General features: G+C 46.5%; 1 protein-coding gene across 12 annotated transcripts in view; it reads right to left on the bottom strand.

The window, feature by feature from the left end:
• The window catches only part of LOC115175712 (receptor-type tyrosine-protein phosphatase U), a 326,202-nt gene that overhangs the window by 16,009 nt on the left and 294,104 nt on the right, over window positions 1–16,089 (bottom strand). For all 12 annotated transcript variants that reach the window (XM_029735166.1, XM_029735170.1, XM_029735167.1 and 9 more), the window contains 4 exons: window positions 14,198–14,295; window positions 13,775–13,891; window positions 13,365–13,519; window positions 13,058–13,193 (listed from right to left, as the gene is read on the bottom strand). In XM_029735166.1, coding sequence (XP_029591026.1) covers window positions 13,058–13,193; window positions 13,365–13,519; window positions 13,775–13,891; window positions 14,198–14,295 — 506 coding nt within the window. The remainder of the gene's footprint in view (window positions 1–13,057; window positions 13,194–13,364; window positions 13,520–13,774; window positions 13,892–14,197; window positions 14,296–16,089) is intronic.

Raw genomic sequence — 16,089 nt, 5'->3', positions numbered from 1 at the left:
GAGATTGGTATATTATAGCATATACTATATACTATAGTATAGAACTATAGTATATTGCAAAGATGGCGCCGAAGAACATGGCTGGCGTTTTACATTCTCCCAACCAATTGTGCTATTTTGTTATTTTTTGGCATTTTGTGTAACTTATTTTTTAACTTATTGTCTACATAATGTTGCTGCAACCGTCTCTTATGACAAAAAAAACTTCTGGACATCAGAAAAGTGATTACTTACCATAGACTGGAAGATACTTTAACTTTTAAAGAGTCCTTAAAGAAGGATATCCTGCTTTCACTGGAACAGGCCCAGATCCACGCCTTTTGCGTGAAGAAAAGACGCCGGAAAGAGGCCGCAGATCGGGCACACTTCTGAGAATCCAGAGGCGAGCGAGTAAACTCCCATTGCCTTCCATTCTTCTTGCTAACGTGCAATCATTGGAAAATAAAATTGATGACCTACTTTTAAGATTATCCTACCAACGGGACATTAAAAACTATAACATCTTATGTTTCACCAAGACGTGGCTGAATGAAGATACGTGCGATATAGAGCTAACGGGATTTTCCATGCACCGGCAGAACAGAGATGCTACCTCTGGTAAGGGGGGTGAGGGTGTGTGTCTTTTTGTCAATAACAGCTGGTGCGCAATGTCTAATATTAAAGAAGTCTCGAGGTATTGCTCGCCTGAGGTAGAGTACCTTCTGATAAGCTGTCGACCACACTATCTACCAAGAGAGTTCTCATCTGTATTATTCGTAGCCGTCTATTTACCAACACAAAGCGAAGCTGGCACTAAGACCACTCTCAACCAACTCAACCAACTCCATAAGCAAAGAAGAAGATGCTCACCCAGTATCGGCGCACATAGTGGCCAGGGACTTTAATGCAGGCAAACTTAAATCAGTTTTACCAAATTTTTACCAGCATGTGCAACCAGGGGGAAAAAACTCCAGACCACCTTTACTCCACACACAGAGATGCATTCAAAGCTCTCCCCCGCCCTCCATTTGGCAAATCTGACCATAATTCTATTCTCCTGATTGCTGCATACAAGCAAAAACTAAAACAGGAAGAACCAGTGACTCACTCAATACGGAAGTGGTCAGATGACGCGGATGCTACACTACAGGACTGTTTTGCTAGCACAGACTGGAATATGTTCCGCGATTCATCCAATGGCATTGAGGAATACACCACCTCAGTCATCGGCTTCATCAATAAATGCATCGATGACGTCGTCCCCACAGTGACTGCACGTATATATCCCAACCAGAAGCCATGGATTACAGGCAACATCCGCATCGAGCTTAAAGCTAAAGTTGCCGCTTTCAAGGAGCGGGAGACTAATCCGGAGGCTTATAAGAAATCCCGCTATGCCCTCAGACGAACTATCAAACAAGCAAAGCTTCAATACAGGATTAAGATTGAATCCTACTACACCGGCTCTGACGCTCGTCGGATGTGGCAGGGCTTGAAAACTATTACGGACTACAAAGGGAAACCCAGACTCCTGTATTCCCTGTTCACCCACAAGTGCGTGGTCAAACATGACTCCAACACCATCATTAAGTTTGCTGACAACACAACAGTGGTAGGCCTGATCACCAACAACGATGAGACGGCCTATAGGGAGGAGGTCAGAGAACTGGCAGTGTGGTGCCAGGACACCAACCTCTCCCTCAATGTGAGCAAGACTAAGGAGCTGATCGTGGACTACAGAAAAAGGCGGGCCGAACAGGCCCCCATTGACATCGACAAGGCTGTAGTGGAGCAGGTCGAGAGTTTCAAGTTCCTTGGTGTCCACATCACCAACGAACTATCATGGTCCAAACATACCAAGACAGAAGAGGGCATGACAGAGGGAATGACAGAGGGCACGACAACACCTTTTGACCCTCAGGAGACTGAAAAGATTTGGCATGGGTCCACAGATCCTCAAAAGGTTCTACAGCTGCACCATCGAGAGCATCCTGACCGGTTGCATCACCGCCTGTTATGGCAACTACTCGGCATCTGACCGTAAGGCGCTACAGAGGGTAGTGCGAACGACCCAGTACATTACTGGGGCCAAGCTTCCTGCCATCCAGGATCTACATAATAGGCGGTGTCAGAGGAAAGCCCATAAAATTGTCGGAGACTCCATTCACCCAATTTATAGACTGTTTTCTCTGCTACTGCACGGCAAGTGGTACCGGAGCGGTACCGGAGCTGACCAAAAGGCTCCTCAACAGCTTCTACCCTCAAGCCATGACTGCTGAACAATTCATAAAATCTCCACCGGACAATTTACATTGCCACCCCCTCCATTTTGTAAACTGCTGTTCGCTGTTTGTTTGTTACCTATGCATAGTCACTTCGCCCTGACCTCCATGTACAGATTACCTCAACTAGCCTGTACCCCCGCACACTAACTCGGTACCGGTGTCCCCTGTATATACCCTCGTTATTGTTATTCTTATTGTGTTACTTTTTATTTTAGTCTACTTGGTAAATATTTTCTTCTTCTTGAACTTCATTGTTGGTTAAGGGCTTGTAAGTAAGCATTTCACGGTAAAGTCTACACTTGTTGTATAAGGTGCGTGTACAAAGTTTGATTTGATTTGATTTCAGTTAGGAAGCAAGCCTGATGAACCAAACCACAACTTTTTCTGATGATACCAACAGATTTCATCACTTTGCTACAGGCAAGTTGAATGTGATCTTTCCAGGATAACTTTTCATCAATTAGAACTCTAAGGAATCTAGTGGCTTTAAAAAAAAATGTTTACAATATTTCTTATTCTTACTAGTGAATACAATTAAGTTGGATTTAGATCATTTGTTTATCTGGTACCATTCAGAACATTTGGCCATGCCTGAGTTGGATTCATTAATTAGTGAGTCAAAATTCTGGTGTGATAAAATCAAGTTGGTATCATCAGCAAAGAGAAGGGGAAGTACGGTAGAAGACACAGCAGCAAGGCCATTGTTATAGATTAGGAAAAACAAAGGTCCAATTAACAAACCCTGTGACACACCACAGGATATCTTGGCCCTGGTAGATGCACAGCCGTCTGCATAAACACATTGTTCTCTACCATAATCATAACTATAAAACCAATTAAACAAAGAAACGTCCTCTCACTGTCAACTGTGTTTATTTTCAGCAAACTTAACATGTGTAAATATTTGTATGAACATAAGATTCAACAACTGAAACATAAACTGAACAAGTTCCACAGACATGTGACTAACAGAAATTGAACAATGTGTCCCTGAACAAAATCAAAAGTAACAGTCAGTATCTGGTGTGGCCACCAGCTGCATTAAGTACTGCAGTACATCTCCTCCTCATGGACTGCACCAGATTTGCCAGTTCTTGCTGTGAGATGTTACCCAACTCTTCCACCAAGGCACCTGCAAGTTCCCAGACATTTCTGGGGAGGAATGGCCCTAGCCCTCACCCTCCGATCCAACAGGTCCCAGACGTGCTTAATGGGATTGAGATCCGGGCTCTTCGCTGGCCATGGCAGAACATTGACATTCCTGTCTTGCAGGAAATCACGCACAGAACGAGCAGTATGGCTGGTGGCATTGTCATGCTGGAGGGTCATGTCAGGATGAGCCTGCAGGAAGGGTACCACATGACGGAGGAGGATGTCTTCCCTGTAACACACAGCGTTGAGATTGCCTGCAATGACAACAAGCTCAGTCCGATGATGGTGTGACGCACAGCCCCAGACCATGACGGACCCTCCACCTCCAAATCGATCCCGCTCCAGAGTACAGGCCTCGGTGTAACGCTCATTCCTTCAACGATAAACGCAAATCCAACCATCACCCCTGGTGAGACAAAACCGCGACTCGTCAGTGAAGAGCACTTTTTGCTAGTCCTGTCTGTTCCAGCGTCAGTGGGTTTGTGCCCATAGGCAACGTTGTTGCCGGTGATGTCTCAGTCCAGCCTCTCACGGCCTATTGCGGATAGTCTGGGCACTGATGGAGCGATTGTGCGTTCCTGGTGTAACTCAGGTAGTTGTTGTTGCCATCCTGTACCTGTCCCGCAGGTGTGATGTTCGGATGTACCGATCCTGTGCAGGTGTTGTTACACGTGGTCTGCCACTGTGAGGACGATCAGCTGTCCGTCATGTCTCCCAATAGCGTTGTCTTTGGTGTCTCACAGTACGGACATTGAAATGAATTGCCCTGGCCACATCTGCATGCCTCCTTGCAGCATGCCTAAGGCACGTTCACACAGATGCGCAGGGACCCTGGGCATCTTTCTTTCGGTGTTTTTCCAGAGTCAGTAGAAAGGCCTCTTTAGTGTCCTAAGTTTTCATAACTGTGACCTTAATTGCCTACCGTCTGTAAGCTGTTAGTGTCTTAACGACCGTTCCACAGGTGCATGTTCATTAATTGTTTATGGTTCATTTAATAAGCATGGGAAACAGTGTTTAAACCCTTTACAATGAAGATCTGTGAAGTTATTTGGATTTTAACAAATTGTCTTTGAAAGAAAGGGTCCTGAAAAAGGGACATTTCTATTTTTGCTGAGTTTATATGTATAATCATGAAAACTGTAATAATGCAATTTAGAAAGTCATAGTTCATGATCAACCCTGTCAAACGCTTTGGATAAATCTAAAAAGATGATAAGAGCGTATTCATTGTTGTTCAGGGCTGCAAAGACTTTATCTACAAGTTGCAAAAGAGCCATCCATATCTGTGGAGTTGTTTTTACGAAATGCATTTTGGTTCTCATGTAGAATACAGTGTTGATTTAAATATTTCAACATTCTCTTAAACACCAATTTTTCTAGGATTTTTGAAAAACATGGTAGTACAGATATTGGGTGATAGTTTCTAAACTATCTGGAATAACTTTGGACATTTTCAAATCTTTAGGAACAATACCAGTTTGCATTGATTTGAGGGTTTTTTGTTTTCTAATTTTGGTTAGGCCAGGGTGTGACATGGGTGGGCGTTCTTTTCTTTTAGTATAGTGTTCATTCGTTTATTAAAATCCTTAATATGAACACATCCTCCGCTGCACCTTGGTCTCAATCTGACGACGGCCGTTACAGATTCCCCCACCAACAACGGACCAAGCAGCGGAGGAAGGAGCAGCACCAGGAGAGGAGCTATCTGGAATCGTGGACATGGGAGGAAATACTGGACGGGGCAGGACCATGGGCTCAAGCTGGGGAGTATCACCGCCCGCAGTGGGAGATCGAGGCGATGGTATGAGGCAAGGGAGCGTAACAGGCACGAGAGGCAGCCCCAAAACATTTTTTGGGGGGGGCATACGGGGAGTGTGGCAGAGCCAGGATCGAATTCTGGGCCAACTCCCCGTGCTTACCGGAAGCAGCGTGGTACTGGTCAGGCACCGTGTTATGGTGTGAAGCGCACTGTGTCTCCAGTGCGTGCTCATAGCCCGGTACGCTATAGGCCAGCCCCCCGCAAGTGCCATGCGAGTGTGGGCATCGAGCCAGGATGGATTGTGCCAGCTCAGCGCGTCTGGTCTTCAGTGCGCTGTTTCGGTCCAGGCTATCCTGCGCCGGCGCTGTGCACTGTGTCTTCGGGGCACTGGGAGGGTTCAGTTCGTCCTATGCCTGCGCTCCGCCCGTGCCGGGCAAGAGTGGGCATTCAGTCTGGAGTATGGGTGGCAAGCCTACACACCAGAACTCCAGTGCTCCCCCACAGCCCGGTTTATTCTGTGCCTCCTCCTCGGACCAGGCCTCCAGGGGGTCTCTCCAGCCTGGTCTATCCTGTGCCTCCTCCCAGGACCAGGCCTCCAGTGGGTCTCCCCATCCTGGAACATCCTGTGCCTCCTCCTCGGACCAGGCCTCCTGTGGGTCTCCCCAGCCTGGTGAGTCCTGTGCCTCCTCCTCGGACCAGGCCTCCTGTGGGTCTCCCCAGCCTGGTGAGTCCTGTGCCTGCGCCCAGAGCCAGGCCTCCTGCATGTCTCCCCAGCCTGGTGAATCCTGGGCCAGAGCCGCCAGAGCCGCCTGCCAGTCCGGAGCCACCAGAGGCGCCCGCCAGTCCGGAGCCGCCAGAGCCGCCCGACTGTCCGGAGCCGCCAGAGCCGCACGCCTGTCATGAGCCGCCAGCCTGTCCGGAGCCGCCAGAGTGGCCCGCCAGCCAGGCGCAGCCAGAGTCGCCCACCAGCCGGGCGCAGCCAGGGTCGCCCGCCAGTCCTCCGGCGCAGCCAGGGGCGCCACCAAAGTGGGCTAAGCCGAGGGTGGAGCGGGGTCCACGCCCCGCACCAGAGCCGCCGCCGTAGGAAGGCCCACCCGGACCCTCCCCTTTAGAGTCGGGTTTTGCGGCCAGAGTCCGCACCTTTGGGGGGGTACTGTAACGCCCTGGCCATAGAGAGGGTTTTTTGTTCTCTATTTTTGGTTAGGCCAGGGTGTGACATGGGTGGGCGTTCTAGGTTTATTTTTCTATGTTGGTGGTTTTCTTTGTTTCGGCCGTGTATGGCTCTCAATCAGGAACAGGTGTAGATCGTTGTTGCTGATTGGGAGTCATACATAGGCAGCCTGTTTTTCCTTTGGGGTTTGTGGGTGAATGTTTTCTGTCTAGGTTTGTTAATCCTGACAGGACTGTTTGGCTGTCATTCCTTGTCGTGTTTTCTTTTTGTATAGTGTTCATTTGTTTATTAAAATCCTTAATATGAACACATCCTCCGCTGCACCTTGGTCTCAATCTGACAACGGCCGTTACAGGTGAATATATACGTTAGAGGCTCAGTAATGGAGGAAGACACTGATTTCATCAGGCACCAAACTCATCATGACCTGCTGCTGATATCTTTAAGTTACCAATTAGCTCCATCACATCAGGAGGCTCAAACTGAAGCAGAGAAGGGAAATGTCCCTTAATGTGATCCAAGGGAGTTCCTTCAGAGGAACTCACATTCACAAAAAGTTATTCAATTCACATGAAATTACATCAGGATTACTATAGGTCTTATTTCCAACAATACATTGAGATGGAATTGTTGTAGATGCCTTTTTCCTATTCAACAGTTGATAGATGATTTTCCAAGTTGACTTTATATTATTTAAGGATTCTTGGATTTTGTTAGAAAAAAATATATTAGGTGTGTAAATGTTTTCTTATACTTTTTCTAAAGTGCAGAATTTGAGAGGGATTTGTGAGAAACTATTTCTACAACTAGTTATTTTTGTTGAGACCGGTTGGAAACCAGGGATTCCAGAACCCCTCTGCTACTCTCTTACATGATTTACTAAGGGAAAGCAGTGGTGAAATACAGAATTGAAAGATGTGAGAAAAGTCTGCTAAGCAGACTCCACATCGGCTGATTAAAAACATTTTCCCATGAAATATCATCAAACAACATCTTAAAGTGGTCACAATTACTTTTGTTAAATATTCTACCCTTAATGCTACTAATCATTCCCATCTGTTCATTTCCAGCTCCCAAAAAGAAGTGGAAATTGGAAAATGGTCAGAAATGTCATTATAAAGTATACCTACCTGTATTAGCCACATTATTCAAAGAATTTGTAAAGATATGATCAATAAGAGTGTCAGATGAACTGATCACTCTGGTGGGCTTATAGACGAGGGAATACAGATAGCTGCCATATAAAGTATTCAAAAAGTCATTTCAGTTAGTGGTTCCCACTTCTAAACATGTTTATGTTGTAATCACCCAATAGAAAACACATTTTATCTTCAATATTATACCTCATTCCGTCAGTAGAAGATGCCTGGTTATTCTTTAAAAGTCCTTTCCTCACAATCTTAAATAAGCATGCCCCATTAAAAAATGTTTATACCAGGAACAGATATAGCCCGTGGTTCACTCCAGACCTGACTGACCTTGACCAGCACAAAAACATCCTGTGGCGCAAGGCATCAGCATCAAATAGCCCCCGCGATATGCAACTTTTTAAGGAAGTTAGGAACCAATATACACAGGCAGTTAGGAAAGCAAAGGCTAGCTTTTTCAAACAGAAATGTGTATCCTGCAGCACAAACTCCAAAATGTTCTGGGACACTGTAAAGTCCATGGAGAATAAGAGCACCTCCTCCCAGCTGCCCACTGCACTGAGGCTAGAAAACACTGTCACCACCGATAAATTCACAATAATTGAGAATTTCAATCAGCATTTTTCTACGGCTGGCCATGCTTTCCACCTGGCCACTGGTCAACAGGCCTGCACCCCCCACAGCAATTTGCCCAAGCCTCCCCCATTTCTCCTTCACCCAAATCCAGATAGCTGATGTTCTGAAAGAGCTGCAAAATCTGGAGCCCTACAAATCAGCAGGACTAGACAATCTGGACCTTCTCTTTATAGAATTATCAGCTGAAATTGTTGCAACCCCTATTACTAGCCTGTTCAACCTCTCTTTCATATCGTCTGAGATCCCCAAAGATTGGAAAGCTGCCACGGTCATCCCCCTCTTCAAAAGGGGAGACACTCTAGACCCAAACTGCTACAGACCTACATCTATCCTACCCTGCCTTTCTAAGGTCTTCGAAAGCCAAGTTAACAAACAGATCACCGACCATTTCGAATCCCACCGTACCTTCTTCGCAATGCAATCTGGTTTCCGAGCTGGTCATGGGTGCACCTCAGCCACGCTCAAGGTCCTAAACGATATCATAACCGCCATCGATAAGAGACAATACTGTGCAGCTGTATTCATCGACCTGGCCAAGGCTTTCGACTCTGTCAATAACCACATTCTTATCGGCAGACTCAGCAGCCTTTGTTTCTCAAATGACTGCCTCGCCTGGTTCACCAACTACTTCTCAGACAAAGTTCAGTGTGTCAAATCGGAGTGTGTGTTGTCAGGACCTCTGGCAGTCTCTGTGGGGGTGCCACAGGGTTCAATTCTCGGGCCAACTCTTCTCTGTATACATCAATGATGTCGCTCTTGCTGCTAGTGATTCTCTGATCCAGCTCTACGCAGATTACACCATTCTGTATACTTCTGGCCCTTCTTTGGACACTGTGCTAACCTCCAGACGAGCTTCAATGCCATACAACTCTCCTTCCATGGCCTCCAACTGCTCTTAAATGCAAGTAAAACTAAAGGCATGCCCTTCAACCGATCGCTGCCCACACCTGCTGCCCGTCCAGCATCAATACTCTGGACGGTTCTGACCGAGAATATGTGGACAACTACAAATACCTAGGTGTCTGGTTAGACTGTAAACTCTCCTTCCAGACTCACATTAAGCATCTCCAATACAAAATTAAATCTAGAGTCGGCTTCCTATTTCGCAACGATGCGTCCTTCACTCATGCTGCCAAACATACCCTTGTAAAACTGACTATCCTGCCGATCCTTGACTTCGGCGATGTCATTTACAAAATAGCCTCCAACACTCCACTCAGCAAATTGAATGCAGTCAATCACAGTGCCATCCGTTTTGTCACCAAAGCTCCATATACTACCCACCACTATGACCTGTATGCTCCTGTTGTCTGGCCCTCGCTTTATATTCGTCGCTAAACCCACTGGCTCCAGGTCATCTATAAGTCTTTGCTAAAGCCCCGTCTTATCTCAGCTCACTGGTCACCATAGCAGCATCCACTCGTAGCACGTGCTCCAGCAGGTATATTTCACTGGTCACCCCCAAAGCCAATTCCTACTTTGACCGCCTTTCCTTACAGTTCTCTGCTGCCAATGACTGGAACGAACTGCGAAAATCACTGAAGCTGGAAACCCATATCTCCCTCACTAACTTTAAGCACCAGCTGTCAGAGTAGCTCACAGATCACTGCACCTGTACATAGCCCATCTGTAAATAGCCCATCCAACTACCTCATCCCCATACTGTTATTTATTTTTTGGATCCTTTGCACCCCAGTATCTCTACTTGTACATTCATCTTCTGCACATCTATCGCTCCAGTGTTTAATTGCTCAATTGTAATTATTTCGCCACTATGGCCTATTTATTACCTTACCTCCCTTATCTTACCTTATTCGCACACACTGTATATAGACTTTTTTTCTCTATTGTGTTATTGACTGTACGCTTGTCTATTCCATGTGTAACTCTGTGTTGGTGTGTCACGTCCTGACCAGTAAAGGGGTTATTTGTTCTTATAGTTTGGTCAGGACGTGGCAGGGGGTATTTGTTTTATGTGGTTCAGGGTGTGTTTGTGTATGTGGTCATGTAGAGGGGGTATTTGGTTTATATGGTTCAGGGTGGTTGTGTATGTAGAGGGGTATTTGATTTATGTTTTCTGGGGTTATCGTTCTATGTTAGTTTATTTCTATGTTCTGTCTAGGCGTTTGTATTTCTATGTTTTGGTAATGGGGATTGGGGCCTCCAATTGGAGGCAGCTGTCTATCGTTGCCTCTGATTGAAGGTCCTATATTTAGCAGTGTGTTTGTTTTGGGAATTGTGGGAGATTGTTTCTTGTTTTGCTGTGTGCCTGACGAGACTGTCTAGTTCGTTTGTTTTTGTATACGTTGTTTGTGTTTTTCCTTCTTCACTAATAAAAATAAGATGAATATACATTTTCCCGCTGCGTTTTGGTCTACACCCTACGACACCCGTGACAGAATCTCCCACCAAACACGGACCAAGCAGTGGAGGAGAGAGCAGCAACAGATGGACTGTCGGGAGTCATGGACCTGGGAGGAGATTAAAGCCGGAGTGGGCCCATGGAGGAAGGCAAAAGAGGACCGGGAATGTTACAGGGGAACACGGTTGGCGTTCAAACCGGCGAGGCAGCCCCAATACATTTTTTGGGGGGGCACATGGGTAGTTTGGCTGGGTGAGGATTAAGCCCCAAGCCAAATCCCCGTGCTTTTGTTAAGCAACCTTTGACTGGACAGGTCCCGTGCTTCGGGATAATGCGTACTGTGGCGAGGCCAAGTATCTTCAGGCCGGTGTGCGCAGTGCCAGCGCCCCGCATTTGCCAGGGGGAATTGTACGGGCGGTGCCAGTCCTGCGCTCGAGACCGCCAGTGCGCCTCTACCGTCCAGCGTATTCTGCTCCTCGCACTAGCCCTGAGGTGCGTGTCTTCAGTCTGGCACATCCAGTACCAGCACCACGCACCAGGCTTCCAGTGCGTCAGCCCAGTCCAACTCGTCCTGTTCCTGCTCCTCGCACTAGCCCTGAGGTGTGTGTTTCCAGTCTGGCACATCCAGTACCAGCACCACGCACCAGGCCTCCAGTGCGTCAGCCCAGTCCAACTCGTCCTGTTCCTGCTCCTCGCACTAGCCCTAAGGTGCGTGTTTCCAGTCTGGTACCTCCACTACCAGCCACACGCATCAGGCTTCCAGTGTGTCAGCCCAGTCCCGAGCTTCCGACGACAGTGCTTCATCCAGAGTGTCCGGTAACAGTGCCTCGTCCAGAACTTCCGGCAACAGTGCCTCGTCCAGAACTTCCGGCAACAGTGCCTCGTCCAGAACTTCCGGCAACAGTGCCTCGTCCAGAACTTCCGGCAACAGTACCTCGTCCAGAGTGTCCGGCAACAGTGCCTCGTCCAGAGTGTCCGGCAAAAGTGCCTCGTCCAGAGTGTCCGGCAACAGTGCCTCGTCCAGAGTATCCGGCAACAGTGCCTCGTCCAGAGTGTCCGGAACCAAGAGAGACGGCCCACTGTCCGGAACCAGGAGAGACAGCCCACTGTCCGGAACCAGGAGAGACGGCCCACTGTCCGGAACCAGGAGATACGGCCCACTGTCCAGAACCAGGAGAGACGGCCCACAGCCCGGAGCTCCCAGAGTCGTCCTACAGCCCGGAGCTCCCAGAGTCATCCTACATTCCACTGGAGCTCCCAGAGTCCTCCTACAGCCCGGAGCTCCCAGAGTCGCCCTACAGCCCGGAGCTCCCAGAGTCCAGTCCAGGGTCTAGAGTGACTGGCCTCAGGCAGAGGTATGCAGTGGGGGTGGTTTGGTCAGGTAGGGGATTAAGGCCTGAGCCTAAGCCACCTCAACTGTAGGAGGTTTGGGGAGGGGGGGGGGTGTAGCACAGGAGCCGTCGGTGACGGCAGCCACCCTCCTTTCCCTTCCTTTAGTTTAGGGGTTTATTTTTTGGGTATTTTTGTTGTCAGGTGCATCCGGGTTCTGCACCTTTGGGGGGGGGGGGGGGGGGGGGGTACTGTCACGTCCTGACCAGTAAAGGGGTTATTTGTTCTTATAGTTTGGTCAGGATGTGGCAGGGGGTATTTGTTTTACGTGGTTCAGGGTGTGTTTGTGTATGTGGTCATGTAGAGGGGGTATTTGGTTTATATGGTTCGGGGTGGTTGTGTATGTAGAGGGGTATTTGATTTATGTTTTCCGGGGTTTTGGGGTTATCGTTCTATGTTAGTTTATTTCTATGTTCTGTCTAGGCATTTGTATTTCTATGTTTTGGTAATGGGGATTGGGGCCTTCAATTGGAGGCAGCTGTCTATCGTTGCCTCTGATTGAAGGTCCTATATTTAGGAGTGTGTTTGTTTTGGGAATTGTGGGAGATTGTTTTGCTGTGTGCCTGACGAGACTGTCTAGTTCGTTTGTTTTTGTATAGGTTGTTTGTGTTTTTCTTTCTTCACTAAATAAAAAGAAGATGAGTATACATTTTCCCGCTGCGTTTTGGTCTACACCCTACGACACCCGTGACATGGTGTTTGTGTCGCACTGCTTTGCTTTATCTTGGCCAGGTCGCAGTTGGAAATGAGAACTTGTTCTCAACTAGCCAACCTGGTTAAATAAAGGTGAAATATTAATAAATTTTTTACAAATAAATTATTAATCTAAGGTTGATGCAAGGATATCAATTAAATTACCAACGTCAGAATTAGGAGGCCGATAGATGCATTCAATTACCACTTTTTTACCACAAAAACAATTAACAGGAGGACATTTCTATGAAAAGAGATTCAACATCAATGTTATCAGGTCCTCTATATAGTATACCATATACTGTGGGGGAGGTTAACCCTCTTCCTCAGGAGATATTGTTTATGCATGGTTATGCTCCAACCCTGTGCTAACATACCTGAAACTAGCATGGTCATCAGAAAATACGTGTGTTAGATTAGGGTTGGAGGGAAAGCCTGCAGGAGAAGGGTTGGGCAGCCCTGATATACAGAGTATATTCTTACCTCTGTCTGTATCATGTTGATGCGTCTGGAGCAGAGGGTCTTGACACAGTTGTAGATGTCCACCACTCCCTCACACTCTGCCATATCCAGCATGACGTCCAGTACAATGTAGCAGCCTGTTCTGCCTGCTCCCATACTAACACACATAGATGTCAGGGGTTAGAGGTCAACAAGGTCAAAGAGGTGAGGGTATAAGCTCAGGAGCGAGAGACCATCTATAGGCTAAGCTACACCAAAAACGATAAGTATAAAATAGAGCAACACTGCATCACTCAGAGACAGGATGTGATGTAAGACGGTCCGTTACCTGCAGTGGACAACCACGGGCCCAGCGTCGGGTGGTGTGGAAGCCTTGACCCGTCGTAGGAAGGCCAGCAGGCCTGTGGCATGGTAGGGAACACCATGCTCTGGCCAGGAGGTGAAGTGGAACTGACACACCTCATGTTTGGCTGGGTAGCCCCTCTGGAGAGGAAAATACAGAAGGTCCAATGAATATCATTATCAGAAAACAGACACCTAGTAGGACATTTATTTAGACATCTCTATTCAAACATGCATATTAAAATGATGCATTATTTGTTAAGATATCAATGCCTCTATAAAGGCTGTGTGAACAAAGATTAAACAAAACACTCTCAAATTGGATGTGATCCCAGGGGCCAATACATATCCAAACAATGTATTATTTGTTAGATCGGATTTTGACTATTCGCTCACCCGCTCCATAGCAAAGGTGCGGACGGTATACTCGGCCAGTGTTTCCGTTTTCAGCAGTGTGATCTTGATGTCTCCATAGAGTTCACTGTCCTCGGGCCAGTACTTACAGCACTTCATCTGAACACACACAGAACCTTTGGACTTTAATCAGGGTCAACAGTCAGTTACAGATTTAGCTGGCTTAACTCTAAACCAATGTTCAAGAGAAAAATCAATACAATACAGTAGCCCATGACAATCTATATTTCCTGTTTACATCTAGAAAAGGTGGAACACTTAATGGTTGTAATATGGCTGTCATTTCAACCAGTTTTGCCCACTGGGTTGTAGACGTATTATACAAAGCTAGTTCATTCCACTGGTAGTACTTATATTGTCCTATGCAAAGAGTGAGCCCGCAAAGGCACAGAAAGATAATCCTACCCTGCCCACTTCCACCAGTTTAGTGATCATGACAATACTGAAGCAGTTCTCCTGCCACACCATCCTCCAGAAGTCATAGATCATCTCTTGCTTGGGACCTGAGGGGGAAGAGAGGAGGATGAGGAGGAGGTGGAGGGGGAGTAGGAGGAGGGGGAGGAGAGGACAAGGAGAGAAAGGGGAGGCGGTGGATGACAGGAGGAAAGACAGAAAGAGGTGGAGTAGGAGCATAAAAGGAAGGGATAGAGGAAGGAGAAATGGGATCATAAATCAGTAGAAATAGCAGTGATAACCATCAGGGTCGGGCTGGTAGAAACCATGCGAGAGACGAAAGTAACAGTGTGTCATTTTATGAACTATGGCTCTCCACTCCTCTCTTTCCTCTCTCTGCTCTCCTAGCGTCTGCTGGTAGAATGTCATTTCAATACGCTCACAAATCCACAGCTGTTGTGCAAACAACAAACGCCATCGTTGTCTTCTTTCTCCGGCGAGGCGCGACACAAATCTCAGCTCCTCAGCACGCATTGGCAGTTTCATTGATTGCATTATACGGTGAGCTTGATGATATCACACACCTCTATGTCATACCATAGATAATGTAAGGGTGAACAAATACCATGGCTTTAATGATAAACATACCCATCCATACAGTATATCATACCTCTGGTGGGTATCTGATTATTTTACGTTCATAAATTACATATTATTTGTGTTGAGAGCTAATGTTAGGGTGTATCATGGCTTTTGATGATGAAAACACTCATTCATTCCAACCTTTGTTATCGCTGCACACACAATGCATTCATTCAATCTGTTTCCAGGGGCCTACTATGGTGCTGTAGTTAGCATAGATAAGACCGTTGTCAAGGAGAAGGTCATTCTTGATCACTCATGTTCAGTTATCATAGCTATTTTGCATTCGCTTTGTTTCCTGCTTTGTTCCACCCCCCTCTCTCATTCGCTTTGTCTCTTATAAATAAGCCATATGATCAAATACAACCAAGGCGGTTGTTGTTTCCGCAGTGTTTTTCACAGTTTGCCTTAACATGAAGCCTCCACAGTGGATCCTACTTGAGATGCCTAGCACCTAGCCCCCACGTAGTGTCTACTGTATTATTAATATGACGACATGTTGTTTAATTTCCAGCAGCACTCCTCACTGAGGGCCAGAGGGCCCGGGCTGTCAGAGGAGTGATAGATAACGGTGCATCCTCCCAGGGCACATCTGTATGCTCAGCGTAATGTTGCTGTGTGGACACAGGGCTTCAGAGCAACACTCCTCCACTACCTCCTCCACCTCATACTTGGAAACCAGTTTCGCTCCAGGCACCTGCCTACACACACACCTATACATACAGTATATACATACAGTGCCTTCAGAAAGTATTTTTGTGTTACAGACTGAATTTAAAATTGATTAAATTGAGATTGTGTGGCACTGATCTACACAAAATAACCCATAATGTCAAAGTTAAATTTTGTTTGTAGCAACATTTTGAAATTATAAAAAATGTTAAAGCTGAAATGTCTTGAGTCAATAAGTATTCAACCCCTTTGTTATGGCAAGCCAAAATAAGTTCAGGAGTAAAGATGTGCCTAACAAATCGCAAAATAAGTTGCATGTACTCATTCTGTGTTAAATAATAGTGGTGAACAGGATTTTTGAATGACTACACCATCTCCGTACCCCACACATACAATTATCTGTAAGGTCCCTTAATCAGGTAATGAATTTCAAGCACAGATTCAAAGACCAGGGATGTTTTTCAATGCCTTGCAAAGGGCAGCAGCGAATGGTAGATGTGTAAAAATAAAAAAAGCAGGTGCTAAATATGTGACCTTATTCAGGAAAATAGGCATATGTCGCAAATCACGACTTCACAGGAGTGCCGTTT

The sequence above is a fragment of the Salmo trutta genome, chromosome 36 (genome assembly GCF_901001165.1).
Source record: "Salmo trutta chromosome 36, fSalTru1.1, whole genome shotgun sequence".
Taxonomy (NCBI): domain Eukaryota; kingdom Metazoa; phylum Chordata; class Actinopteri; order Salmoniformes; family Salmonidae; genus Salmo; species Salmo trutta.
The sequence above is the reverse complement of the archived record's forward strand: the minus strand, read 5'-3'. Positions and strand labels throughout refer to the sequence as shown.